We start from the raw sequence: 27297 nt of genomic DNA, 5'->3' as shown, positions 1-27297 counted from the left end.
CTTGCTGTTGACAGAGCCCCTTGTTGCTTGGGCTCCAGGTATCCCTGGTTCTGGTTCCTGCAGTAGCGGAGAAAGAGCTCCAAAGATGGCCCCTAGTTGTACCATAGCCTAAGGCTCAGTTTCTCTTGTCCTGGTGTCCCCTACCCTGGCCATGCTTCTCCCTGCCTGGACAAGAGGTAGGAACAGTGTCCCTGACAACATGAAGCATGGGCTAGCCTTGGCCCAGCCACTCCAGCAAGTGGATGCTTCCTCCTCTCTCCCAATTCATCCATCCATCCATCCATTGATCATTCTAGCACCTCATTGTGGCATTCCCAGAGAGCAGAAATAAAGATTTGATAAGAATTTAACAAGACCAAATACCTGGATTTTGAGTATGAGGAGAAAATTCTTGAGACGTTTTCTGGGACCTCATTGCCAGTGGCAGGAAAGAGCCATTGAAAGTTTTCAAGTAGGAGATGGACATGGCCCAATGTTGTACAGCAATCACTGTGCTGGGTGGAGAGGGAGGCCCAGAGCAGGGAGCAGAGCAGGGAGGTGGTTGTAATGGGGTTAAAGCCTCCTCTGTGGAGATAGTTTCAAAGTCAGAGAAAGGAGGGTTCTTCTACTCCAGGTTGGTTTGTGACAGGCCAAGCTCTTTGCTGCCTCAGTGCCTTTACACATGCTGCTTCTCCTGGAAACTTCCCTGTGCTCTCACAGAGCTCCTTTTTCTCTTACAGACTCAGAGCAGCCCTCCTTGTTATATCTAAACAGTTCCCCCTTGTTACTCCCTATGAAAGCACCTCCTTCTTCTCCCTTCACTTATAATTTATGATCGTATATTCATTGTTCCTTTTTTGAGACTGAGACCATATCTGCTTTATTTACCACTGTTTTACTCACTGCCTAGCTCTGTGCCTGGCATAAAGCAGGCAATCAAAAACATTTATTGAATAAATGTATTTAATCAATGGCAATGCCTATGTAATAGTCATAGTTACGTATATATGAGATTGTTAATCTCACCGGTGTAAGTTTTCTAAGCATTCATCCTCATAGCATCAGCCAAGAAAATGAAATAGGAATCATTATCCCCCTAGGTGGAAACTGACTTGTGTGCTGTCCGTGATCTAGCTGATGGCAACACAGGGACCAGAGTCCACAATACACATCCCAAACTGTACTGCATCACTTATTCAGGCCCAGAGGACATGACCACCTTGGGAATGGCCCCTGCTGCCTGACCAGGCCTGTCCAGACTGCCGGTCCAATCAGAATAACATCTCTTGACATCATAGTAATTATTTGTACCCTCCTTCAGCATCACAGCCTGCCTTGTATCTAACAGAGAGACAAGTCTATCTTAGACATCATGTGTAAAGGCACTTAGGTAGCAAAAGAGTGTGGCATATTCAGGGAACTCCAAGGAGGCCAGGATGGCTGGAGTGGGAGCAGGTAGAGAGGTTTGTGCCTGTGTCTTATTCAGTTCTGGGTCCCCATGGAGGGCAGGCATGGAGCTTTGCACCCAGAGCACTTGTTAATGGCTTGTGGCATTAATAGGGCCCCGGGTGTGTTCACTTTGCCTGTGCTGGACAGGGAACTCTAACCTTCTCTCTCCTGTGCTCTGACCCCAGCGCCTACACAGAGCCCTATAAGGTCTGTCCCATCTCGGCAGCGGCCCCCAAAGAGGACCTCTCATCGGATGAAGAGCAGGGAAGCTCAGAGGAGGAGGACAGTGCTCCAAGAGACCCCAGCCTCACCCACAAGGTAGGGCGCCCTGCCCCGGACGAGGGGCAGATGGGTTGTGGGGGATCAGAGATGTGAAGGCCGAGAAAGTACGGTGAAGCATACACTGCACCCCCTCTTGGTGAGAAGGGAGCTGTTTGCAAGTCGCTGGCCCCAAGTTGGATACAGAGGAAGAGTCACTGCGCAGCTGGGGCTGCAGCTTTAAGACACGTGGCAGACATGGGGTTCTGCATTGGTGATGCCAGGGTGACAGCTCCTATGGGCTTTGGGTCTGAGGAAGTTTGGGGTTCCAAGAGCCCTTGTGAATGAAGTGAAATAGAGCTGCATGATTGGAATCAAGACAGACCTGGATTCTAATGACCTCAGGCCTCTGGGCCTCAGTTTCCTCGCTGTGAAGTGGGAATCTTGAGGATGAGTTAAGGGAAGTGTGTGAGTTTCCTTAACTGAAGACAGTTTTGGACTGAAAGCTGGTTTCCTGTACTCTGCAGTGGTGCTTTGAGGGGATGGGCCTGAGAGAAGGGCTCTTGCTTGTCTGGACACAGACGGTGAGTTGAGGCCCTGCCTGGGACAAGAACCAAGTCAGAGTGGAGGTCCAGACCTCTTAGTGGGCATTGGGCATTGGTGGCTGGTGGTAATTATATGTGCTCGCCACAGGGTGCTCGGGTCCTGTGCTTCACTTCCATTCGCTGGCATGATGTCAGTCCTTCCACACAGTGCTTCTGGGAGCTAGGGTTTGCTTCCCGTGTTTTTTATTTGCAGAAACAGAGACGTGAAGAACTTGTCCGGGGTCACACAGCTGTTACTCCATGCCATGCAGGAAGTACCACACGGTGCTGGGGGCTGGGAATTCAGACCAAGAGAGACACCCACCCAGCTGCAGGGAGACAGGCGAGGAAGGTTGAGGCCAGCTTGACATTTCCCCCACTGCATCCCCCAGGCCCCGCTTGTCTGCAGAGGTGTAGCCGGGGAGGCTGAGGAGCACCACCTCCTGCCTCACAAGCCTCCTTCAGACACCTTGCCCTGTGCCTGTGTCCCTGTCTTTGTCAACCTCTCCTCCCACAGCCAGGGTAGGTGTATCACGTTGACTAAAGACTGCTCCCGTGGAAGTGCCCAAGCCTTGTGTATAAATGGTCATGACTTCATTTTGTTTTCATCTCGTTGATTTCTTCTAACACCTCATTTATCTCTCTGCTCAGGCTTTTCATCAAGTTACCTTCCCAGGGCTGTGGGAGTGTTGAAGGGGGTTTTCCCACCTGGCTCTTCCCCAGTCCTTCCTGCTTTGGCTTCTGACCCTTCCTCCCCCTCTCTGGGTAGAGTGCACTGTCTGCTGCACTCCAGGCTTCTTTCGCTCCTTTCTACAAATTCACCGTCAGTGCCATCACCCCCCCTGTGTAACAGAGGACACAAAGATTAAGTAACTTGCCCAAGGCTACTCTGCCAGCTATTGAAGGGGTTGGATTTAAAAGTTACAAGCCCTTGGGGCGCCTGGGTGGCGCAGTCCGTTAAAGCATCCGACTTCAGCCAGGTCACGATCTCACGGTCCGTGAGTTCGAGCCCCGCGTCGGGCTCTGGGCTGATGGCTCGGAGCCTGGAGCCTGTTTCCGATTCTGTGTCTCCCTCTCTCTCTGTCCCTCCCCCGTTCATGCTCTGTCTCTCTCTGTCCCAAAAATAAAATAAACGTTGAAAAAAAAATTTTTTTTAAAGTTACAAGCCCAGTGTTTGTTTGTTTGTTTCCCCTACAGCCCTGGAAGCCTTCTCTTACCTCTCCACTTCTTCCCTTCTCCCCAGAAGGAACTGTTGGCTCCTTGAGGGCAAGGGAGGGAGCTTTAAGTTAGTGGAGCTATCTATCTATCTATCTATCTATCTATCTAAATATCTAGATATCTATCTATCTATTTATCTAGAGCTCTCTACCTATCTATCTACCTATCTATCTATCGAAATATCTAGATATCTATGTGAGAGAGTGAGTGAGGGGCAGAGAGAGAGAATCCCAGGAGGGGTGGGGAACAAGGGGGTGCAGAGAGAAAGAGAAAGAGAGAAGCAAGGCTCACCTGAAGCAGGACTTGACTGGAACTCATGAACAGTGAGATCATGACCTGAGCCAAAGTCAGATGCCTAATGACTAAGCCAGCCAGGTGCCCCAGTAGTGCTATTTAGAGATGATTATGGCTTTTCTGAGCATCCCAGGGGTTGTGGAACCTGGAAGCAGAAAAATGGTTGCTCTTTGGGATTTGGTCCCCACTCTGACACTGGGATTTGGGTCTGGGTACCAGGCCAGGAAGAGTTGAAGGGCTGACAAAGCAGTAGGGCACCCCCTGTGCAACTTTCTGTACCTCAGGGGGCCCCCCACCTAGTGATGGTTCCCCCCACAGTCCCCCAATTCTCTGTTAAATGTTCCTCTGGGACTACCTGCATCTCCTCCTCCAGCTGTGGTGCACACTTTGGTGTGTGTCTTTCCAGAACCTCTCCCTTGTATTCCCTTATATACGTTGTTTGTTATGAGTGGAAAGTGGATGGTATTGTTTGTGGAGTTGTTCTGATAGGTTGAGTCATGTCAAACTGTAAGAAACCTGGCCTAACTTGGTTGCATTCACACACACCTATCTTATAAGATTTTCACACATTGCTACAGCATATTTATTTATTTATTTATTTATTTATTTTACTGCTGCATGGTATTCCCATTTATGGATATGCTATCCTTTATTTGGCCATCCCGCTGATGAGGGACGTTCATAGTGTTTCTAATTTTTATGCTCTACTAACAGCTTTGCAGTGCACTTGTTCACACACCTCCTTGTGTACGTGCTTTTCTCTAGCATAGATCCCAGAAAGAGATTGGTGGGTGAGAGAGGGGCATTTTCAATCTTTGTACCTGCAGCCATAGTGACCCCTGGGAGGCTGTTGCAGTGCTCACCCTCCCGGCAGCCCTCAGTGGATGTGAAGGGACATTTCTAGAGGGTGCAATCTTTCCTGGTTTTGGTGGGGGGAGGGGGGGTGGAGAAAGGCAGCATTTGCTGTAATCTTTTTGTCTTCCACTGAAAGTTCTACTTCCCCAAAAGGCAAAGGCCTCCATCACATCAAGGGGGGAAAAGAGCCAGATTTGCCATCTCCAGCCACCTCAGAGGAGCAGACCTAGGGAAGGTGTGAGTGCACCCCCCCCCCCGCCGGGAATTGCTTCCCTGGGGCCACAGGAGGTATGTTTGGGGTGAGCCCCACCCTTCCTAGAGTTTGATATGGGTTATGTAAAAATAAACAAAAGGGGGTGAGCTCCACTCTTCCAGATGCTTTGAGGTGGCCACATCAGGAGTGGAGAGCCTTCTGGAGCAGGACAGGAGGCCGAGCCCAGCTGTCCACCCACCTGTCTGACTTTGCCCTCTCTCCCACTCACGGACATTCAAGGGGTGTGGGTCGAAGGGAAGAGGGGGCAGAAAAGGGAAAGCAAGAAGGACATAAAAATAGATCTAATGTGAAAGGAGACAAAGGCGACCTGGCATATCACTCCTCCCTGACAGCAAGCCTGATTTTCAGACTAACCGAGACTTTTCAAGCTAATTACCAGCTCCCCAGAGGTGAGCCCAGGAGTTGGTGGCCGCTCTGAGCCACCTCCTCCCTCTACCTCCTCCTCCCTCGCCTGAGTCCTGTGGTCCCTGTGTTTCCCTGACAGGTCCACCCCCGAGCCCAGGCAGAAGTTTGCCCTGTCCTCTGGAACAGGCCTGCCCTGCTGTGACACCCTCCCTGGCTGTGCCCACGGTCCATGTGGCCTGGCCTGGGCCTCCTTGCTGGCCTCATGCCCCCAGGCCTCACACCTGTCACCTCTATCTGATCATCTCCTCGAACTCTGGTTATTTCCACTGGGCCAGTCCCCATCTGGGTTAAATTCTGCCATGTGCTTTCTCTGTGCCAGAGTCTTGTCAACCCATTGTGCAGCCCCGTACCTTGGCTCCATGGTCTGTTCTCACTCCTTCTAGTCCCCAGGAAGCCCTCCTAATCCTGCAGCAGCTTCCTCAGGCTGCAGCCTGCTCTCCTTCCCAAAAAACATCCTCATCTCATCGCAAGCATGAACTACCTCCCGTCTGCATCTCTTGTCTCTGTATCCTCACTCCATTTCTCCCCGTCCCTCCTCTTCAGCAGAAATGTATTTACTAAGTACTTACTGAGCACCTGCTATGTGCCAGGCATCCTTCCAACGGCTGAAGATACAGCAGCCGCAAGACAGACCGGGTGCCTCCCTGCCTGGCTTCTAGAATAGAAGCTCCCCTAGAGAAGGAGATGAACAATCAGAAGGCCCCTGCGGTGGGTTTAGGCAGTGAAAGCGCTGTGCCATCAAAGAAACACAACAAACCTGGCAGGTGGGAGCTGGGTGCCAAGGGCGGGGTGAGGGGGGAAATTGAGGCAGTGAGGCTAGAGAAAGCTTTTTTCCAATTAAAAAAATTGTGTTAAAATACACATAACATAAAATTCACCATCTTAACCATTTTACATGTACAGTCTGGTGGCATTAAGTACGTTCACACTATTGTACAACCATCCCCACCATCAATCCACAGAACTCCTCATCTCCCCAAACTGGAACTTTGTCCCCATTAAATGCTAACTCCCCAGCCCCTTCCCCAACCCCTGGCACCTACCATGCTGCTCTCTGCTTCTCTGATTTTGACTATTCCGGGGACCTCATGTAAGTGGGATCATACGGTATTTGTCCTTTTGTGACTAATTTCACTGAGCACCGTGTCCTCCAGGCACATCCATGTTGTAGCCTGTGTTCCAGTCTCCTTCCTTTTTTAAGGCCGAATAATATTCCACTTGTATGTACATATCACAGGTTGTGAGTTCATCCATCAGTGGGTGTTTGGGCTGCTTCCACTTTTTGACTATTGTGAATAATACTGCTATGAACATGATGTACAGATGTCTCTTTGAGACGTTGCTTCCAGTTCTTTTCCGCGTGTCCCCAGAAGGAGGGTTGTTAGATCATACGAGAATCATGTCTCTAATTTTTTGAGGAATTGCCATCCCATTTTCCACCATGGCTGTCCCATTTTACATTCCCACCAGCAGTGCAGGAGAGTTCTGGTTTCTTAGAGGTCTTTAGGATGAGGAAGAAACCAGGGAGCTGAATAGGGTGAGCCAGCAAGAAATGAGAGGGTCCAGGGACAGAGCGTTCTGAGTGGAAGACAGCAGTGCAGAGGCAGAAAAGCGGGACTGAGCCTCGAGGGCTCGAAGACTAGGTCAGTAGACAGGAGCATAGGAGAGGGAGATGGGCTGCAGACATTCTTAAGGATTTCCCTCAGCCCACAGACGTATTCAATCTTCCCCACTCCCCTACCTCCCTTAATGCTGTCATCCGCCCTGCACTGCCCTCCCCGCCTCCATGAGCCAGGCCTCCACGCTGTCCACCAGACCCTGAGCCTCAGCTCTGGTGGTCTCTCACCTTGGGAGCTCCCTCTTCCCTTGGTTTCCACTGTCCAACTCTGTCTCTGCCTCCACACGAGACCTTTCTTTCCCAAGGCCCGAGCTCCTCCACCCCTGTCTCTCATCTGTGTTCTGCCCAGGCAGCCCATTCCAGGCCAGCGGCCAGCCCTCCTCAGCTGGCGTTCCCAGAGCTGAGCTCCTGGTCTGACCTCTCTCCGTGGCCCACACTCCAGCCTCCGAAAGCCCCACAGATACTGTCATCCTCCCTTATTTGGGTTTTTGCTTCCTATAGTTCCAGTTACCCGTGATCAACTGTGATCTGGAAGCAAGGGGTCCTCCTCCTGACACATATGCAGAAGGCCAGTAGTAGCCTAACACATCGCAGTGTCGACATCATTTATGTCACTTCATGTCACCACATGTGCGTTTTATCATCTCGCATCATCACAGGAACCAGGCTGAGTAGAGTACTCTAAGGTATTTTGAGAGAAGACCACATTCACATAACTTTTCTTTCTTTTTTTTTTAAATTTTTTTAACATTTGTTTATTTTTGAGAGAAAGAGAGTGTGAGCAGGAGAGGAGCAGAGAGAGGGAGGGAGACATAGAAGCAGAAGCAGGCTCCAGGCTCTGAGCTGTCAGCACAGAGCCCGACCTGAGGCTCGAACTCACAAGCGGTGAGATCATGACCTGAGCCAAAGTCGGACACCCAACCGACTGAGCCACCCAGGAGCCCCTCACAGAATTTTTCTTGCAATGTATTGTTGTAATCGTCCTATTTTATTACTAGTTATTGTTGATCCCTTACTGTGCCCAATTTATAAATTAAACTTTATCATAGGTATGTATGTCTAGGAGAAAACAGTATATACAGGCATACCTTGTTTTATTGTGCACTTGGTTGCACTTCGCAGATACTACATTCTTTACAAATGGAAGGTTTGTGGCAACGCTGCCTGGATCAGGTCTGTTGACACCATGTTTCCAACAGCATTTACTCCCTTCAGTGTCTCTGTGTCACATTTTGGTCATTCTCACAGTGTTTCGATGTCAAACTTTTCATCATTATTATATTCTGGTGATCCATGATCAGTGGTTATGGCTCAGCATTTTGTAGCAATAAAGTATTTTTTTAAACATTTATTTATTTTTTGAGAGACAAAGAGAGAGCATGAGTGGGGGAGGGGCAGAGAGAGAGAGGGAGTGACAGAATCGGAAGCAGGCTCCAGGCTCCGTGTTGTCAGCACAGAGCCAGATGTGGGGCTCTACCTCTCCAACTGTGAGATCATGACCTGAGCCAAAGTGGGAGGCTCAACTGACTGAGCCACCCAGGTGCCCCAACAATAAAGTATTTTTAATTAAGGTATGCACATTGTTTTCTAGGTGTAATGCTGTTGCACACTTAATAGAATACAGTGTAATGGAAACGTAACTTTTATGCATTGGGAAAGCAAATAATTTATTTGACTCGCTTTACTGCGGTATGTGCTTTATTATAATGATCTGGAAAAACCCACAGTGTCTCCAAGATGTGCCTGTGCGGGGTTCAGCACTATCTGTGGTGTCAGGCATCCACTAGGAATCTTGAGACATATCCCCCAAAGATAAGAAGGGTCTACCATACCTCGAACTCAGCGCATCCCAAACTGAACCCAGCATCTTCCCATCCCCTCAGCCAGCTTCTCCTCTTGTGTTTGCCATTCTGGTTGTTGGCACCAGACTTGAAAATTTGGAAATCTCTGGCGTTTCATCTTCTATTGCCATGTGTTAATCACAGATCAGATGAAATTCAACAAACTCCAAGGTCTTTGGACGGGCATCATAAAGGATTCCAAAACAGGTTCTGTCCGTTCTTCACCCACCTCAGGGCCTTTGTGCTTGCAGTTTCCTCCTCCTGAAGCACTCTTCCTGCCCTTTGCACAGTTGGCTCAGGGTTTCAGATTAAATGTCACCTCCTCAAAGAGGCCTCCTCTGCTCATCCTTAAGCGTTCCATTGCAGCATTGCTATCTACTTCCTTCCTCATACTTATTTCAAGCTGTGATTATGTCTTTCTTTTTCTGTTTACATGCATGCCATATGCCTTTCCCTGTAATAATAGCTCCAGAAGTGCAGGACCACACTTCTCCTATTCACATTTGTGAATGCCTGGGATGTAAAATAGTACTCAGTACTATTAGTAAATATTCTCAAATGAAACTAATAAAAACTAAATACTAATAAAACTAATAAAAACTAATAAATAAATAAATAATAGATTTGACTCAGTTTCTGCAGTCAAGTAAGGAAAACAGACTTAGATGCATGACAGTAAAATGAAGACACTTGGGGCGCCTGGGTGACCCAGTTGGTTGATGTCCAGCTCTTGGTTGGTTTTGGCTGAGGTCATGATCTCATGGTCTGTGAGTTCGAGCCCCTCACTGGGCTCTGAGAGTGTGGAGCGTGCTTAGAATTCTCTCTCCTCCTCTGCCCTTCCTCCCGCTTATCACTGTCACTCTCAAAATGTGCGCTCTCACTCTCTGTCTCAAAATAAATAAGCTTTTAAGAACTTTAAAAAAATGAAAACACTTGTTTGGTCCTGTATAATTTACTTCTCACAGTGAGGGGCAAAGCTGGGAGCCAACCCGGCTTCTCACCAGCTCCCTGGTAACCATGCAGAGGGTGCAGCTGTTTAGCAGAGTAACACAAGAGACATCTGGAGGCAGTGTGAGCAAAGGAGGATGAAGGACAGACTCTCAGAATAGGGACTCAGAGGTCTGGAGGTGGCCAGGGCAGCCCTGTGTCCCACACCCCTTGTTCACAGAGTCCTGGAGGCCTTGAGGGCTGTGAGGAGCCAGCAGGCTGGGTATGAGGCATTAGGGTGCCCCGGCCCTAAGAGAGCTTGTTCTGTGGCTGATTTTCCTCTCTGCCATGTCCTAGATACACCCCTGACCCCAGCGTGGGATTGGGGCCACCATCACACTCACCCTCACTTTCTCCTTCCTGGCTTCATGGCAGCTACTCCATATACCTAGTCTGCAGCCCTGCTGCCCAGAGGTGGACATACAGACCTGCAGCACCCAGGCACCACCCCCCACACCCGCCGGACTCACGCATCTGAATCTGCATGTTTACCAGATCCCCAGCAGTATGTCTCCTCACTGAAGTTTGAGCTCTGGCCTGTGTGCATCAGCCACCCATTCTGTATGGAGCCCCCACAGGGCCCTCAGCCCTCGAGGTGCCAGGAAAGAAGACAGCGGGGTGTCTGACCATGGGGCACACACAGCCAAGTTGGGGAATGAGAAAGCTATTGACATAAAAAACCTTACATTTATGTTTTATGCTCTTTTGTGAATGTTATATCTCGTGATATAAAAACAATGGCTGGCTGTGAGATAGCACAGTTGTGGGGCAGCCCCAGTGTTCTCAGCTGTGTGCACTAAACTCTAAACAGCATAAGTGTCCCAGGTCTTAAGAGTCAGGGCAATCAAGGAGGTTTCCAAGAAGAGGTGAGGCCTTAGTGCTTCACAAAGGAGAGTAGGACATAATTAAGTAGAAAGGAGAAGGAGGGTGCATAGGAGGCACAAACAGTATGGAATCCAGCCATTGACTGGCTTCTTGAGGTCATGGCAGGTCCTTTCATGAACTGAAGTGAGGTGGTTAGGACAGGACCAAATCTCATATGAGCCATGTACTGGCCTCTTCAGACAATGAGAACTTGCCAATCATAGTTACGGCCACTCTCTTTAGAGTCTAGAAGGTAAGAGAGCTGACAGGGACATTTAGATACCACTTTGTTTTGTTTTGTTTTGTTTTGTTTTTTATTGTGGTAAGAACACTCAACATGAAATCAACCCTCTTAATGTCCATTGATGAATGAATGGATAAACAAAGTGAGGCCTGTTCATACAATGGAATATTATTTGGCCTTAAAAAGGAAGGAAATCCCGTCACATGATACAGCACAGATGACCCTGGAGGACATCGTGCCAAGTGAAGTGAGCCAGTCACAGAAGGACAAATGCTGTGTGGTTCCATTTACGTGAGGAATCTGATACAGTCAAAGGAGAGAGTAGAATGATGCTTGCCAGAGGCTGGGGGAGAGGGAATCGAGAGTTCTTACTCAGTGGGTATAGCAGCTCAGTTATGCAAGAGATTGCTTTGTCTTACAGGAGGGAAAACTAAAGCTCCTAGAGAGGCCCTCACTTGCTGGAGGTTATTCCACAGATTAGAGGCAAAGTTAGGAGTAAAAATCAGGTTTCCTGATCTCTGATTCGACACCTTCCAAGATAACATGCTGCTTGTATGAATGTATTACAGACTGCATCCAGAACCAGAGTCCTTCCAAAATTAAAAGTTTTTTAAAGCATGTAGGCCAGACCCAGACTCACACCAGCCTGACTTCAAGAACTAGAATAAGGCAGGTGTCATCATGAACTGGAGGCAGCCACTCAGTGCTGGGGGAGCCAGAAGACCTCTGGTCCCACCTTTTCCCCGCCCTCCTCCTGGCAGGTATTGCCTCTCTTTCACCACCTTTATCCCTCCTCTGCCTCCTGTGAGAGCACAGGTGACAGCTGGGATAAAAATGAGCCATGTCTCCCCAAGCTCCTGTCTGAATTTCCCAGGGGCCGTCGAAGGCTGTGCTGGAAACTCTGACCTGAATTCCAAGGAGAAGGACAATGTCTGAGATAGTAGTGCCTGGAGGAACTTCCGGAGACAGCACTCTCCAGGAATCTGGTGCCACCTGTGAGTTCTGAGCACTCTCCTTTCTCCAGATGTGGCCTCAGAACATGCCAGCAAGCCCTTTCACTGGGACCCTCAACAGTATTTCCCCAGGGCTTGAAACAGCCATAGAAGGCAGCCTCTGCTCCCTTCTGCATGGGTTTTTCTTTCAGCGGGCTGTGTGGCCAAGGAGGCTGGCAAATATGGAGCAGCGGGATGCCTGCTGTGGTGCCCGGCCCCACCTCAGGTTTAGTGTGTGACTTAGAGATATTTGCTGAGGTTATAGGGAAGTTCTGGCACAGGGACCTGCATGAGCCCAAAAGGCCCAGAGGTAGGGAAAAACAAGGTGTGAAACTGAGTTCCCTGGGGGCATGGAGGAACAGAGGAGAGGTTTCTGAAAAGGGTCTCTAGGCTGAGTCACAGGCAAAGGGTAGGATTTATTTGTGCCTCAGTTTCCTTCTCTGTACAATGGAGGTGATAATAATAGTACCTTGCTCATAGGTTGTTGGGAGGATTCAGTGAGAATACACATAAAAAGTTTACAGCCATACTTAGCACATACTAAGTGTTCAGTAGTGGTAGCTGTCTGTTAATAAGTAGGTATTATTATCATTGCTGTTTCACACAATGAAGAGAAATCACTTGTCCAAGGGCATAGGTGTATGAAGGGACGGAGCCTGGCATGTGAACCCAGGTCTTGTGACCCCAGAGCCCGTGCTTTCAGCATCATTCTGGATGACATGTTTTCCTGCAAGTGCTAGGGAACCACGAGAACCACTCGAGGCTTCACGTGACAGCAGAAGGTGGCCACCGTGACCTGGAATGGATGGGAGTAGGTGAAAGGCTAGAGATCCCAATCAGCTAAGAGACAATTTCAGTTGAGGGTGGAGGGACGCTAGAAACTCCGGTCTAAGATGGGGACCAGAAAGTTCACTTCAGAGGTGGGGCAGTTTTGAGTGTGTAGAAGGCCCAGGCTAGGTGAAGCGGATGTAAATATGGGCAAAAGTTATCTGAGAAGAAAGTCAAGGAGCTGAGAGGCCGAAGGCTGTGGTGCAGAGAGAATGGAATGCCGTCCCACAGATGGGGAGGACTTAGCCAGGTGTTAAGACCCAGGACATGGGGCTTGGCCAGGGACTGGCAAAGACAAACTTGGAAAGAAGGAGGCAGCTGTTTAAAGGCGGAGCAGGTATGGGGGCACCTGGGTGGCTCAGTCGGTTGAGCCTCCAGCTCCAGCTCAGGTCATGATCTCACAGTTTGTGAGTTCGAGCCCCATATCAAGCTCGTTATTGTCTGTGCAGAGCCTGCTTTGGATCTTCTGTCCCCCTCACTTTTTGCCCCTCCCCTGCTCACACTCTCTCAAAAATTAATAAACATTTTAAATTTTTTTAAATAAATAAATAATTTTTTTAAAAGGCAGAGCATGTATGAGCCCAGGAGGCCTGCAAGCAGGGAAGGCAGTTAGAAACCAGGAGTTTTGGGGGTGGTTTCTTCCTCTTCTGCAAAGTAGAACATTGTGGAGAAGGACTATGTGGCCTCTGGGCCTACTTGGGGCCATCCTGAGGGCCAGGCCATAAAGCTGGAGGTTCACTGGCCTGCTTCTCACAATAATAATAATTGTTACTATCACTATTACACAGTGATAACGATGCCTCCCTCCTCTGTAATTTTTCACTGAGAATGAGAAGCTTTTCCATCTACAATCCTATATGAGCTTTGTAACAACCTCTAGGACAGTAGTTCTCAAAACCTTTTGGTCTCCCACCTCTCTTTCCTCTTAAAAATGATTGAGGACCCCAAAGAGTTTTTGTTTCTATGGGTTTTATCAGTCAGTATTTACCACATGAAAAGATAACACTGAGAAAAATTTTTAAACATCTTTTAATTCACTTAAAAAATGACAGTAATAAGTGGCGCCTGGGTGGCTCAGTCGGTTAAGTGTCTGACTTTGGCTCAGGTCATGATCTCACAGTTTGTGAGTCCAAGCCCTGAGCCCCACATCAGGCTCTGTGCTGACAGCTCAGAGCCTGGACCCTGCTTCGGATTCTGTGTCTCCTTCTCTCTCTGCCCCTCCCCTGCTCTCTCTTGCTCTCTCTCTCTCTCTCTCAAAAATAAACATTAAAAAAAATTGTTTTAGATGACAATAATAAGTCCACTGCATGTTAACATAAATGGCTTTTTTTATGAAGAGTAACTTTTCAGAAAGACTTAATGAGGAGTGTGACATGAGTTTTCCATTTTTGCAAATACTCATAATGTCTGGCTTCCTAGAAGACAGTTGGGCCCTGCTGCCTGTGTGCTCAGTCTGTCAGAACTGTTGTTTGGGCCAGCTTCACAGATAACTAGTTGGAAAAGGGAGACAGAACCCCAGAGGTTCTCAGGCCACACTTGGGGAACTGCTCTTCTAGAAGGAGGCTAAGCCCTCCCCCCCGCCCCACCATTTCATAGCTGGAGAAACTGAGGCATGGAGACAGAGGACTAGGACTCCCAGCTCTTTCTGGGACTGCAAACAGGAGGGTCCCTAACGGAGGACTAGCCCTCCCAACCTGGTCTCAGAATAGCCAACACTGACCGGCTGGTTCGCCTAGGGCCTGGGGAGGAAGTGCAGGACTGGGCGGCCCTGGGGAACGGGGAAGATAAGCTGCTTCGGCCTTGGGCAGAGGGGCCAGTGGCCGCCTGATATTAACACCCACAGCCTGAGAAACGCGATAGCGCGGGCCCTGGCGCCCCCAGCCCCCACGTTCCTGGGAGGAACCCTGTTCCCAGAAGTCTGTCCCTGGACACTGCCGTCAACCTCAGAGTTCATTTCCTGGTTAAACAAACATCTATATTAAATGGCCCGGTTGGGCAACGCCCAGTAGCAGATTCTGAGGAGAGCTTCGGGCACATGGCCTGCCAGGCCCCCTTCTTGTCGGGCTGGTGAAGACACATCCATCATCAGCAGAGGCACTAAAGCTGGACGGCCCCGTACGTCCCACCCAGAGTCTGCCCGTCTGGCAGGAGGGGTTGGGAAGGACGTGCAGAATGGCCCATGCCCCAGCCCTACCAGAAGTCTGGGGGAATGACAGCTTCGAGAATGTAACAATGGTAATGACAACAACTCCAAAAGTTGGGGTGGGCCTGATGACTCCTATCCATCATCTCATCATCTCATCCTTGCAGGTGAGAATGCTGACCCAATCTTGCAGATGAGGACACTGAGGCATCCGAGAGGGTCTTGTCCTGAGTCACACAGCCTGCCTGGGATGTGGGTCCTGGCATCCTGACTTCCAGCATAGTTCTCTTTCCTATGTACCATGGCAGGCACTGCTCCTAGGGTTGGAAATCAGAGAGAACTGAGTTCAGAGGACTAGCCTGGGCTCCCCCAGGAGTGCTAGACTCCTGCTACTACCTTTAGAGGACAGGTAAAGGATAGGTGTTTCCCAGTTTGGAAAACCTGCCATCTATAATGAGCAGAGGTGCCATTTACAGAGTGCTTACTATGTGCCAGACACACTGCTAAGTGCTTGGTTGTTGAAGCCAGACTACCTGATCTTGAATCTTGGCTCTGCCACTTACTAGCAGTGACTTAGGGCAAATCTTAGAACTTACTTGTCCCTCAGTTTCCTCATCTGTAAAATGGAGGTGCTAATAATTGTACCTTGCCCCCTAGGTTGTTGAGAGGATGCAGTGAGAATACATGTAAAAAGCTTAGAGCCATACTTAGCACATGCTAAGTGTTCAAAAAATGCTAGCAGTTCTATTATTAAGTGTGTATTATTATCATCACTGTTTTACAGTTGGGGCTCATAGAAGAGGAATCAGTTGTCCAGGGATATATGCATAGGAAGGGATGGAGCCCGGGATTTGAACCAAGGCCTTCTGACACAGCACCATGGGCTCTCAGCGTCATGCTGGATAACAAGTGAAAATTGAATCACAGGCCCCTAGAAGATTAGAGGTCATCTTGTCTTCATTTTATAGGGGAAGAACCTGAGCTTGACTTCTGACCCCTGTCCTTTGTCTATAAAGTAATTCTCTTGATGGAAGCTTGACCACAGGGTTTCTTAGCTATTAAGGCTTGTCCTGGCAGGGTATATTTTCCATTACGAGGGTTTTGTTTGCAAAGACTTTTCACATGTGGGACTCTGCAGGAGCCCCTGCTTGGGAGGGGTGAGCTGCTTTTGTCCACAGAACCCCACACTAGCCCTGCAGATGCAAAAGGCAGACAGTGAGTCACAATTCGGCGCCTGTGGGAAGGGCGGGAGGCCAGGTGAGGCTGGAGGCCTCTGGAGGCCTCGCTGTTTCCCCTCCTGCTCCATGGATGCTGTGACAGCCCGCCAAGAGACAGCAGTGAGATGCAGGAGGGAGACTGACCGTGGGCCCAAGTTCTGCCCTGTTTAGGTGGCCTTGGAGAGAATGAAATCTCTAAAAACACTATGCTTCTTAGCCAAGAAACTGTCAGGGATGGAGTAGCTGGAGAACGGAACTCATTTATCGAATGCCTACTGTGTGCTAAGCACTGTATCTCATTTCATGTATTTATTCAGATATTGATTGAACGTATCCTGTGTGCAAGGGTAACATCAGGTAATGTGGCTGCTGTAAAGAAGAACACACCCAGATAAAAAGTTATAACAAGTGGCTCTTACCCAGGGGTGAGATTTTCCCCCCAGAGGACATTTGACAATGTCTAGAGACATTTTTGGTTGTCACAACTTGGGGTGGGAGCTGCTACTGTCGGCCAGTGGGTAGAAGCCATGGATGCTGTTAATGAGCCTACACTACATAGGACAGCCTTTGCAACCAAAGCTTCCTGGCCTAAAATGTCAGTAGTGCCAAGGCTGAGGAACCCTGGGGTAGAGAATGACTTTGGGTGATCTTTAGGTCAGGTGGTCATGGTTGGCCACAGTGAGGATGTGATTTTTGACCTGAAAAAGTCAGAAAGTAAGAATGAAAAGATCTGGAGAAGAGCATCGCATGCAGAAGGAGCAGCAAGTACAGCGGCCTTGAGTCAGGAATGCCTCATCAAAAAGGCCAGTGCACGAGATCGGGTTGATTATTCTCCACCATATTTCAGATGAAGAAACTGAGGCTCAGAGGAAATGGTTTGCCAGCCGTCATACGATTACACAATATGCTGGAACCAGGATTTGAACTTGATGCTTGTTCATCCCAGTGTCCCTTTGCTTTTAGTGTTTCAACTGTCGCTCTCAGAGGAGTGGTTCAGCATTCATTCTGCAGTTGAGACCTCTCCCCTACATGACCCTGTAAATTGTTTTTTCTTATTCCATCCCTGAGCACTTGGTTCTGTCCCTGGTTTCTGCCTCAACAACAAAAACCACAAAGATGACGATAGCCATTATTTCTGTGGTTTTTACTGTACACCAGTCACTGTTCCAAATGAGAGATGTGTGTATAGATACATAGATAGAGATAGACAGATATCTTTCTGTATATACACTCACTCATTTAATCTTCACAGTATGCAGGTGTTAGGCATCCTTATCCTGTTGTGCCCATTTTGCAGATAGGAAAATTGAGGTATAGAGAGGCTACATGACTAGCAAAAGGCAGAAAGATTTGAGCTCAGATTGCCTAGTTCCAGAGTCTGTGTTCTTAACCATAACACTGTAGTTGCTCTCTTAATAGGTAGTGAGTTTCTAGTCATTAGAGTAGACCACTGGCTTGACCAGTGGCTCCTTGAGTTTAGTAACACACAGGTTCAGCACAAAAGGGAACTTAGAGGTCACTTTATCACACATTCACACACTTAGAGGCGCCAGGAGGCAGTGATAGACCTGGAACCAAAAGCCAGGTGTCCCATCCAAGTGCCCTCTGCTCCACTGTGGGCCACTCTGACCTCAGCCTTGCCTGCACATTCCTGGCGTCTGCCATCTGTTCTGTCAGGCTGAGCCACAGAGTCTTTGCTCTTCTGGATCCCAGCCAGCAGCTGTGTCTGATATCTGGCAGGTTTGGGGCCACAGAGGAGGGGCCTGCTTGTGGCAGAAGGCCCAGGCATCTGCCTCAGTCCCCGCCCATCCTTCCTGTTCATAGACATAATCTCACTTATTCCCAAATCTTATAGGTGTGGAAGTTGGGCCTCAGATGGTTTAAATGGCTCATCTCCTGAGGTCAGCTGGGAGAGTTGGTGCTTCCAAAGCGGAATGGACATTCATTCATCCATTCATTTACTCATTTGTCTTTCAGTCAACAAAAGCTAGCCTGCTGTATGTGAGGTACCGGTCATGCAGGGGTGATAGTGAACCATTATGGTTCCTTCCCTCTAGGAGAGACATAATTGGTGTCCTGAGAGGAGGATGTTCAGAAAGGATACCAAACCCAGCTGGTTCACGAAGGGGTTCAAAAAAGACTCCTTGGAGGAGGTGATAGATACCATGGCTGAGTCTTAAAGTATAACTGGGAATTAGCCAGGCAGAGAAGGGGAAGGGGACAGCATGTGCAAAAGCAAGAAGTAAGAGAGCTCCCTATGCACAGAGAACCACAGGTTGTTCAAGGTTACTGGGCCTATGGGTGGAGGCCAAGGTCATGCAGTCCTGATAGTGGCCACTTGCTGAGCACTTTCTGTGTGTTGGACAGTGTGCTGGGCATTAGCTCAACAGCCTCCTGAGTTAGATGCTGCCAATATCCACATTTACAGATGAGGAAACTGAGGTACAGTAAGATCTCACAGGGAGTAAGTGGCAGGAATGGGCTGAGAAGTATGTGGAATTTGTCTCTGGCAGCTTGGAGGTCCTTCTGTAAACCCAGTGCTTGGGGTCTCCCTTCCCCCATCTGAATTGGTGCTGTCCCTCCTGATCAGTCTGTTCTCTCTTGCAGGTAGAAGGACAGTCCAGAGCCCATGTCATCGCACAGGAACTGCTGTCTTCAGAGAAAGCGTGAGTCCCCAAGCAGCTGCCTGTGGCCTTGAGCTTGTTAACAGAACATCACCCCTCCCTGGCTTAAACAGGATGGGAATTAATGCAGACTCAACCCTCTTTCCCTCTGCAGATACGTGGAGATGCTTCAGCACTTACATCTGGTGAGTTAATCATTTTAATTATCCAAAACTAATTGCCCTTTTACAAGGCTATGATATAAGAGGCAGAAAAGCAGTGAGGAGACAGAGGTGATTTCGATGAACAGAGGCTTGGCAGCAGACAAATGTTCGCCAAGGCTTTTTGTGGACGTCTGTCCCCTAATTCATGTGCTTCGGGGGGTGAATAGCAGCATGCTTTCCATGAGTATGCCTCTCTGCCCAGAAGGGGGTGTATGGGGGATGTGCTGAGGGTTCTGGAAGGGTGTTTGCAGTTTCCTCAGCCCTCTTATTGAGGACGGCAGAAGGAGGACAGACGTAGTTCTGGATCATTGCCGTGTGTGCATGTGAGTATGCATGTGTGGGTGCGTGTGTACACGTGTGCATGTATGTGTGTGCATGTATGCATGTGTGTGCCTATGTGTGCGTGTGTGGGTGCATGCATATGTTTAGGTCCATATGGAGAAGGTGATTGCTTGTGCAATGACAGGGCAGCTGGGGTGTAGAGAGGCTTTCTCAGTCATCCCAGCCCTGGGGCAATAACACTTGAGCCAGTGGTGAGGAAATCATCTGGACTTTCAGAAGAAAGGAGCCCAGACTTGGGGACTGCCTGGGTATCAGGCACTGCCACCCTTTACAACCCACAAGACTGCCTGGAAGGTCTCCCTGTGCAGTCAGTTCATTTCAGTTCAACAGATATTTTTTGAACACTTGCTGTGTGACAAGAGCTGGTGAATAGAAAGATCCTTGAGGCCTTTCCCCAGGAGCTCTCTGGCCAGTGAAGGAGACAGATTAGTAAATGAGTAATCATCTGGAGCATGGGGGAAGAACTGACAACCTGGGGGAATCTAGGCAGGCTTCCCTGAGGATGTGACTTTTGGGCTGAGTCATAAGGAGGGTTGAGGGAAGAAGGTACAGCAGAGACATGAGAAGTGAGTGAACATCGGGGCACCTGCTCCCTGAGGTCTCTAAGCCATATCCAGTCCCCTAGTAGTTCAGCATCTGATTCCAGGCTGTTTTGTATTGTTCACAATGTCTATCCAAGAACATCAGAACTGGAATGTCCACTTGATATTTTGTTCCTGGTGATATGGAAGCCCAGAGAGAGTGACTGAGCCAGGATAAACACCCAGGTCCCTGTATTTCTAGTGCACTATTGTGTGTTAATCCCGCGTTTCTGACTGCCTTTGGAGTTCTTTGTGGCAAAGACCACTCTGGTTGTAGCAGAGCACCCAGCACCAAGCCAGGCCTCCTGCTGAAGCCAGCTGAGGCCCCTGTCAGTGGCATCACCCTAGTGTCCTGTTGCCATGTGAGCAGGGCACCCAGGTTCCTGGAAGCAGGACAGAGCACTACTCTGGTCTGTGCGCCCAGCCCCTCATTTTTGCCCTTCAGGATGAGAGCTTTGTATGCATTATAAAACCCAAAAGTCCTCAGGTACATAATGTACCACCCTCTTATACCTAAAAGATCTCCTTAGGAAGGGCAGGAAGACTCACTCTCCTGTTTTCTTCTCTCACTTGCTTCTGAGCTGGCAGCATGACAGAAAGGCTGGGCTTTTTGTTTTATGACTTTGTTAAGAGGGTTTTAACTGGGAAACTTCCATCTGTGTTTGCACTGCTTCCTGCCAGTTGGAAAGATGCTGAAACCTCTGGTAATCCATAATAATATCCTGAGGAGAGAGAAAGAAAAAAAAAATCGAGCCCATAAAAGTCACAACTCAAAAGCTAGTTGCGGGAAATTGTGATCCGGAGCTGTACTGATGATGTAAGTGCTTGTGGGGATGGCAGTGGCAGAAAAGCCCCAATGTGACTACAAGTACTAGCCGGGTACATGAGCCTCAGGGAGGCCCGTAAACTGTGAGACATTGTCCACCACTCCCCACTCTGGATCCATCTCTAATTGCTAAGATTGGCAGGTTCTCTCTCAGAATTCCTCCTTACAGATTCGATGCTATTGAAATCCCAAGGCTGTGCGGTGAGGGGAAGGGCTGAGCGTGCATTCTGAACCTCCCCAGCTAGAAGTCTCTGGCTCCATTATGCTCTTTTTGGGCAGTGGGGGGTGGAGGGGGTGTCCTCTGGCCTTCTGTGTTTGGGATTCAACCCTGAGCTTGTCAAATGGTAGATAGAGCTAACTAAAAATTCTCGTCACCCAAACCTGAGTCGTAATGACCAAGATCCTGTTTTTTTGTAGCCTATTAACTAAGAATGGATTTTATAGGTTTTAAATGTTTGCAAAAGGGGTGCCTGGGTGACTCAGTTGGTTAAGTGTCTGACTCTTGGTTTCAGTTCAGGTCACAATCTCCCAATTTGTGAGTTCGAGCCCTATGTCAGGAGCCTGCTTAAGATTCTCTCTCTCCCTCTTTCTCTCTCTCTCTCTCTCTCTCCCCCTCCCTCTCTCTCTCAAAATAAATAAATAAACTTAAAAAAATAAATGTTTGTGAAAAAAGGCAATGAAGATGCATCAACTGTACTTCAAAAAAAAGATGTAAGAGTTTTCCATATATTCTTGATACTAGACTCTTGTCAAATATACAATTTGGGGGCAAAAAAGGTAAAGAAAAATACATGGCCAGGACTGTATGTGCCCCACAAAGCCTAAAATATTTATTATTTGGCCCTTTACAGAAAAGGCTTGCTGACTTCTGGTTTAAATACTCCCTTCCATCCCTCCAGGAACCCAGTCATAAATACATTCATCCCCCTGCCCATCTATCTGTATAATCAAACTCTCACCCACTCATGTAGCCAGCTTTTCACCCACTCATCTGTCCTTTAATCTATGTATGCCCCTTATGGCACATTTATGCACTCATTCATATCCCCCCTCAGTTTATCCACTGTTCAGAGGTCCACCTATCCTTCCAACCATCCACCCATCCTCCCATCCAATCACTTGTCAAACTCCTCATCCATCCATCCACCCATCAACCCATTAACCCATTCATCTAACCATCCATCCATCCACCCACCCACCTATCCTTCCATCCACCCTTCCATCCAACCATCTAACCATCCATCCATCCAGCTTATTCCTTTTGGATGGGACATCACAGGATTTTTACAGTGCTATAGGCACTAGGATGGGCCTTGGAGCCCCAAAGATAAATAAGGCTCAGAACCTGCCCTTGAATAGGTATCCCTTTTTTGTGTGTTGGGGGGGAAGGGTGGAATGGGGAAGAGTAACAGGTAAACAGTCAGTTATGCTACTCTGCTAAGTATAATTTGCACAATTACAGTTTTGTGCAAAATCTGCAGGGGGATGGGGGAGAGAGAGACTTATTCCCCCTTGGGGTATCTAAGAAGATTGTCAGAAGAGGTGCCCCTAAGATGGAATTTGAAGGAGCCCACCAGGCCAGGATGTTGATGGAGGACAGTACATAAGGCAAGTGGTCAGCACGGAAATGCTCCTGGGCCTAGGTGCATGATATATCTGGAGAATGGTGCATCATCACACATGGTTAGAACGTGGATAAATTTGAAAAGGCAGGTTGGAGGTGGGATTGGGGGTCAAGTGATTGGTCCGGAAACCAGGTACCTAAAATGCCAGGCTGTGGGGTTTATGCTTTTTCTTATACATAGTGATTTGTTTTAGACGTTGAACAGTTATATCCCCTGACACCTTCAATCCTCTATTTCCTCTTCTAAAAAAAAAATCCCTCCCCACCAAAAGCTGAAGATTCCTACCATGGGTTCTTCCTTTGGGTTAAGGCATTGAAGGCCTTTTCAGAAGCCATTCTTCCTACTGGGAGAGGTAACCCTGGAAGTTATCACCATGCCTAGGAGACGCTCCCTATGACTGATTCCCTTGGAGAAGCTCCATCCCCTAAGAGACCCTTAAGGGTCTCTGATCCCCACCCACCTCTGTGGCACTGCCTCCTACCACTTACGTTGTTCACTCCAGATGCTGTGGCCTTCTTGCTGCTCTTCAGATACTACAGATACATTTCCTTTGCATGACTTTTCCTCTTGCTTTTCCTACCACCACAACGTCCTACCCCCGATCTTCTCATAGTCAGTTTCTCCTTCTCATTCTGGTGTCTGCTCAAGTATCAATACTCAAAGAAGTGGTGCCCAAAACTTAGTGGCATAGAACAACCATGTTGTTATGCTTGCAGATTCCCTGGGCCAGGAGTTTGGACAGTGCAAAGTGGGGAGAGTGTGTCTCTACTCCCCGATATCTGGAGAGAACTTCAAGACAAAGGGCAACTTGATGGCCAGGGGTTAGAATCACCCTAAGAGTCATCATTCACAACTGGTGGTTAGTGCTGGCTCTTGTCCGGGACCTCATTTGGGCTGTTGGCCAGAACACTTACTTGTGGCCTCTCCATGTGATCCCTCTGCCTGGGCAAGTTTTGGGCTTCCTCACAGCATGGTGGCTGCATTCCAAGAGTGAGTGTCCCAAGAGAGAGCCAGGAGGAAGTGCCTGGCATTTTTATGATCTAGCCTTAAGTCACGTAGCACCACTTCCACCATACTGTTAGTGGAGACAGTCACAAAGGTCTACCCAAGTTCAAGGGGAGGAGGTACGGTTTCCACCATCAATGGGAGAAATATCCAGCTCACATTGTGCAATGATCCTGTGAGATAGGAGATATTGTTATGGTCCACTTGGGAAAAATACAATCTACTACAGAAGCCTTTCCTAATAATTCTATGTTGGTTAAAAATTGTCTTCAGCTGCTAGTAATGAAAACCCAGTTATGATAGCTTAATTAATGTAAAGGTGATTCTCTCATGTGAAATAAGTTCAGAAGTAAGAGATCGAGGTTAAGTTTGGCAGCTCCACAAAGTACCAGGGACCAAGGTTTCATTTATCTTTCTGCCGCATCCATTTCCAAGGTTCTTCATGAACAGAGGATTTTTGATGCAGTTCTCACCATCACATCCATGTCCCAGGCAAGAAGGAAAAAAGGGGAAAATTAAAAGGTCATGTTCCCACCCCCTTGAAAAAAATTTTTTTTCTGAAAAGTTTACTTATCCACTTTTGCCTCTGTCTCACTGGGCACTATTAGTTGCAAGGGAAGTTGGGTCAACTGAATCGGTCAAAGCTGGGTTCACTTCAGTGGCTGTGCTTCTTGTGTATTCATTCTGGGACCCAGGCTGAAGAGACAGCAGGCACCCAGGGAAGGCTCTCCCTGTGGTGATTGCAGGGAGCAAGCAGAAATACCAGAGGAGGGGCGCCTGGGTGGCTCAGTCGGTTAAGCATCCAACTCTTGATGTCAGCTCAGGTCATGATCTTACGATTTGTGGGACTGAGCCCTGCCTGGCTTCTGCACTGACATCATGCAGCCTGCTTGGGCTTCTCTTTTTCTCCCCTTCTCCCTGCCCCACCCTCCCTCTCAAAATAAATAAGTAAACTTTAAGGAAAAAAAGAAAGAAACACCAGAGGGCTTCTGAGATTCAGTCTTACAACTGGTGCATGATCACTTCTGCCCATGACCCATTGGTCAGAGCAAGTGCTGTGGCCTGGACCAAAGACAAGGGGCAGGGATCTTCTCTCCCCATGATGAGGCCATGGCAGGGGTGTGGATGCCAAGGGAAGTTCAGGAACCACAGCTGTACCTCCTCTTTTGTATCACCTAGCTCATACTTCATTTTATTTTCTTCACGGAATGTTTCATATCTAAAAATCATCTAATTCATGTATTTGTTTACTTATGTTGTATTTTCATTTTCATGCAGTTCCAAATACTTTCTAATTCCCTTTGTGATTTCTTCTTTGACCCATGAGTTATTTAAAATTAAGTTGTTCTATTTCCAACTATTTGTGAATTTCCCAAATTTCCTCCCGCTGCTCGCTTTTAATGCTGTCGTGGTTGGAGAATGTACATTGTGTGGTTTTAAATTTATGGAGATTTGTTTTGTGGCCTGGTGTATAGTATATCCTGGAGAATGTTCCATGTGTGCTTGAAAAGAATGTGTTTTCTGCTCTAGCTGGTGGGTATCCTATAGATGTCACTTAGGTCAGGCTGATCAACGGTGCTTTGAATCTCCTCCATTCTTGCTGGCTTTCTGTCTCATCCTTCTGTCCCTTACTGAGAGTGGGGTTACTGATTGTTGATTTATCTTTCCCTCCCTTTTCATTCCATCCACTTTGCTTCATTTATTTTGGGGCTGTTTTAGAGGCTTGTTTACTGTGTCTCTCCCTCACTAAACTCAGAGCTCCTGGAGGGCAGAGAGCTTGACCGGTCCCATTCCCGATGGCTTGTGAGACCCAGTACACCATCAGGGCTCAGTAAATATCTGATGAATGAGTGATGGCGGGGTCAGCCCTTATAGCAGTCCTACCACTTCTTCCATCAGAAATATTTCCTGAGCACCTCTTATGTGCTGGGTACGGGGTCCCTGCGCTTCAGGGACTGACAGTCTAGGAAGGAGACAGGCGCAAAAAGGGACACTATTAGTACAATGGTAGGGGCATACTGAGCCTGAGAGGTTCAGACAAGGAATATGTCCCAGGCTTCTGGGTATGGGAGAAGGACTCCCAGAGGAAATGTGTCTAAACTGAGACCTACAGGATGGGGAGCAATTAGCCAGGTGAGGAAGGCTTGTACCTGGCAAGGGGATCCACATGTACAAAGATCCAGAGGCCAGTTAGAGATTGGAGTGTTTGGAAACTCATAGAAATTCTAGGTGGCTGGAGCATGTGTGTGAGAGAGTGGTGATAGGTGAGGGGCAGAACAACACAGAAGTGGGGCTTTGGGTTTGATCCCCTACAGTTCTGTGGGGAGGCCATTGAGTGATTCCAGCAGGAGGTGACACTGGACTGGAGAGCTGCAGGCAGATTGGAGGACAGCATGCTTGGTGAGTGGCTGTGGGGTACAGGAGAGGTAGCAGATTTCTGGCTTGCTGACTCACCATCGCAGCAAGTGCTGGAGGGGGTCAGGCTAGGCATGGGGGTGATGAGGAGTTTAGTGTGAATTTTGTGAACCATGAGGGGCGGGTGAAGGACATCCCAGTGATGGGCTGGGCACAGGATGTCTACCAGAAGTGATCAAGTGTGGAGATGTCAACCGAAGCCCCAGCAGTGACCCGGATTTCCCCAAGGAAGTGAGTGTGTAGAGTGGGGAGAGGGCTCTCAGGAGCCTAGCGGGCTTTTGTGAAAGGGTCAGGGGACTTAGGGAGGAGTATTAGGAGGCCATAGGGCAGAAAGGCAGACAAGAGGCTTCTCAGATCCTCCCTGCATCCAGCCCAGTCATCACCTCCCACACCCGCCTTGCTCAATGGTGGTAGCCACCTGAAAGCGCATCAGGAGTGTCTGGGACAAGCCAGATTTCTCAGACTTCTCGGAGGAAAAGGCCACTTACTCAGAAGCCCTCCCTTATCATTGCATACGTGTTTAACTCAACTGTGGCCATGGTGCTGACATGACTGGGGCAAGTACAGAATCTAGAGGGACTCACTAGCAAATTTATGAGTTTATGTAAGCTGGGTGCTATCAGTTTACTCCCCACCCAGGTCCCCTCTTTCCTCACCCAACCAGCTCTGGCTTCTCATTACAGCCAATGTCCAGTGTAGCTGATTCTGAGGAGGGGTGGCAGGAGTGGCAGTGAGCATTTGTTGACCTCCTATTGTGTGGTTGACAATTTACATACATTACGTCATTTAATTGCACATAGTCTGTGCTCAATAAATATTTCTCACATGGTTGAATGAGTCCAATTACCCAAGGTCACACAGCCAGTAAGAAGTAGGACCAGGGCCATCTGACCCCAGAGCCCTGAGAAGGGGAGGAAACAAACAGAAGTGGAACAGTACTTTTAGGTGGCAGGGAACCTAAGGAGGGGAGAATGAGTGTACACAGGAGGAATGAAATCAGGGAAGGCTTCCTAGAAGAGAGGATGTTGAGCTGGCATTGACGGACAGGCTCTCCAGGGGATAGGAGCAGCAGGAATGAGTCCACAGAGTGGAGGGCTTGGGGGTGTGTGGTGTACAGGAAGGGGCTTGGAGAGCTGGTCTTGAGGGAGAGCCTGAATGCCATGCCCCAAGGCCTTTCAAAAGGGAGGCATAGGAGCTTGGGAGCCCTGAGCAGAGCAGATGCCCTGAAGGAGGGGGAGGAGGGGAAGGGTGGTCTGGTGGGTTGGGTGGGAGGGCATGATGCTAGGGCACCCACAGGTTAACCCAGACCAAGCTCCCAGGTAGCCTCATGCTGGGGAAGTTGTGTGGAGATAGGAAGATTTTGTGTCTGTCTCTTACTTTTATTTATTTATTTGTATTAACTAAATTCCATAATATATTCAGATACCCTTCATTTTTACTGAAGTCTTTTTTCTGTTCTGGATCCCACCCACCATAGCATTTTGCATTTATTTTTTTTTTTATATTTAAATTTTAGTTAACATACAGTGTCTTACTTTAACTTTTGTAGCTCCAGTCCGTAGATGACAGTAAAAAGTAAGTTTTAATTCAGTGGGGAGGGCCCTGTTTCTTTCTAAGTCTTTGCTG

General features: G+C 48.4%; 1 protein-coding gene across 1 annotated transcript in view; it reads left to right on the top strand.

The window, feature by feature from the left end:
• FGD5 (FYVE, RhoGEF and PH domain containing 5) overlaps positions 1-27297 on the top strand; it is a 121813-nt gene that overhangs the window by 51209 nt on the left and 43307 nt on the right. The window contains exons 3-5 of the mRNA XM_049641042.1: positions 1614-1746; positions 18658-18716; positions 18829-18859. Coding sequence (XP_049496999.1) covers positions 1614-1746; positions 18658-18716; positions 18829-18859 — 223 coding nt within the window. The remainder of the gene's footprint in view (positions 1-1613; positions 1747-18657; positions 18717-18828; positions 18860-27297) is intronic.

Source organism: Panthera uncia, chromosome A2 (assembly GCF_023721935.1).
Source record: "Panthera uncia isolate 11264 chromosome A2, Puncia_PCG_1.0, whole genome shotgun sequence".
Classification (NCBI taxonomy): Eukaryota; Metazoa; Chordata; class Mammalia; order Carnivora; family Felidae; genus Panthera; species Panthera uncia.
Note: the sequence above shows the minus strand (reverse complement) of the source record. Positions and strands in the feature narration are given on the sequence as shown.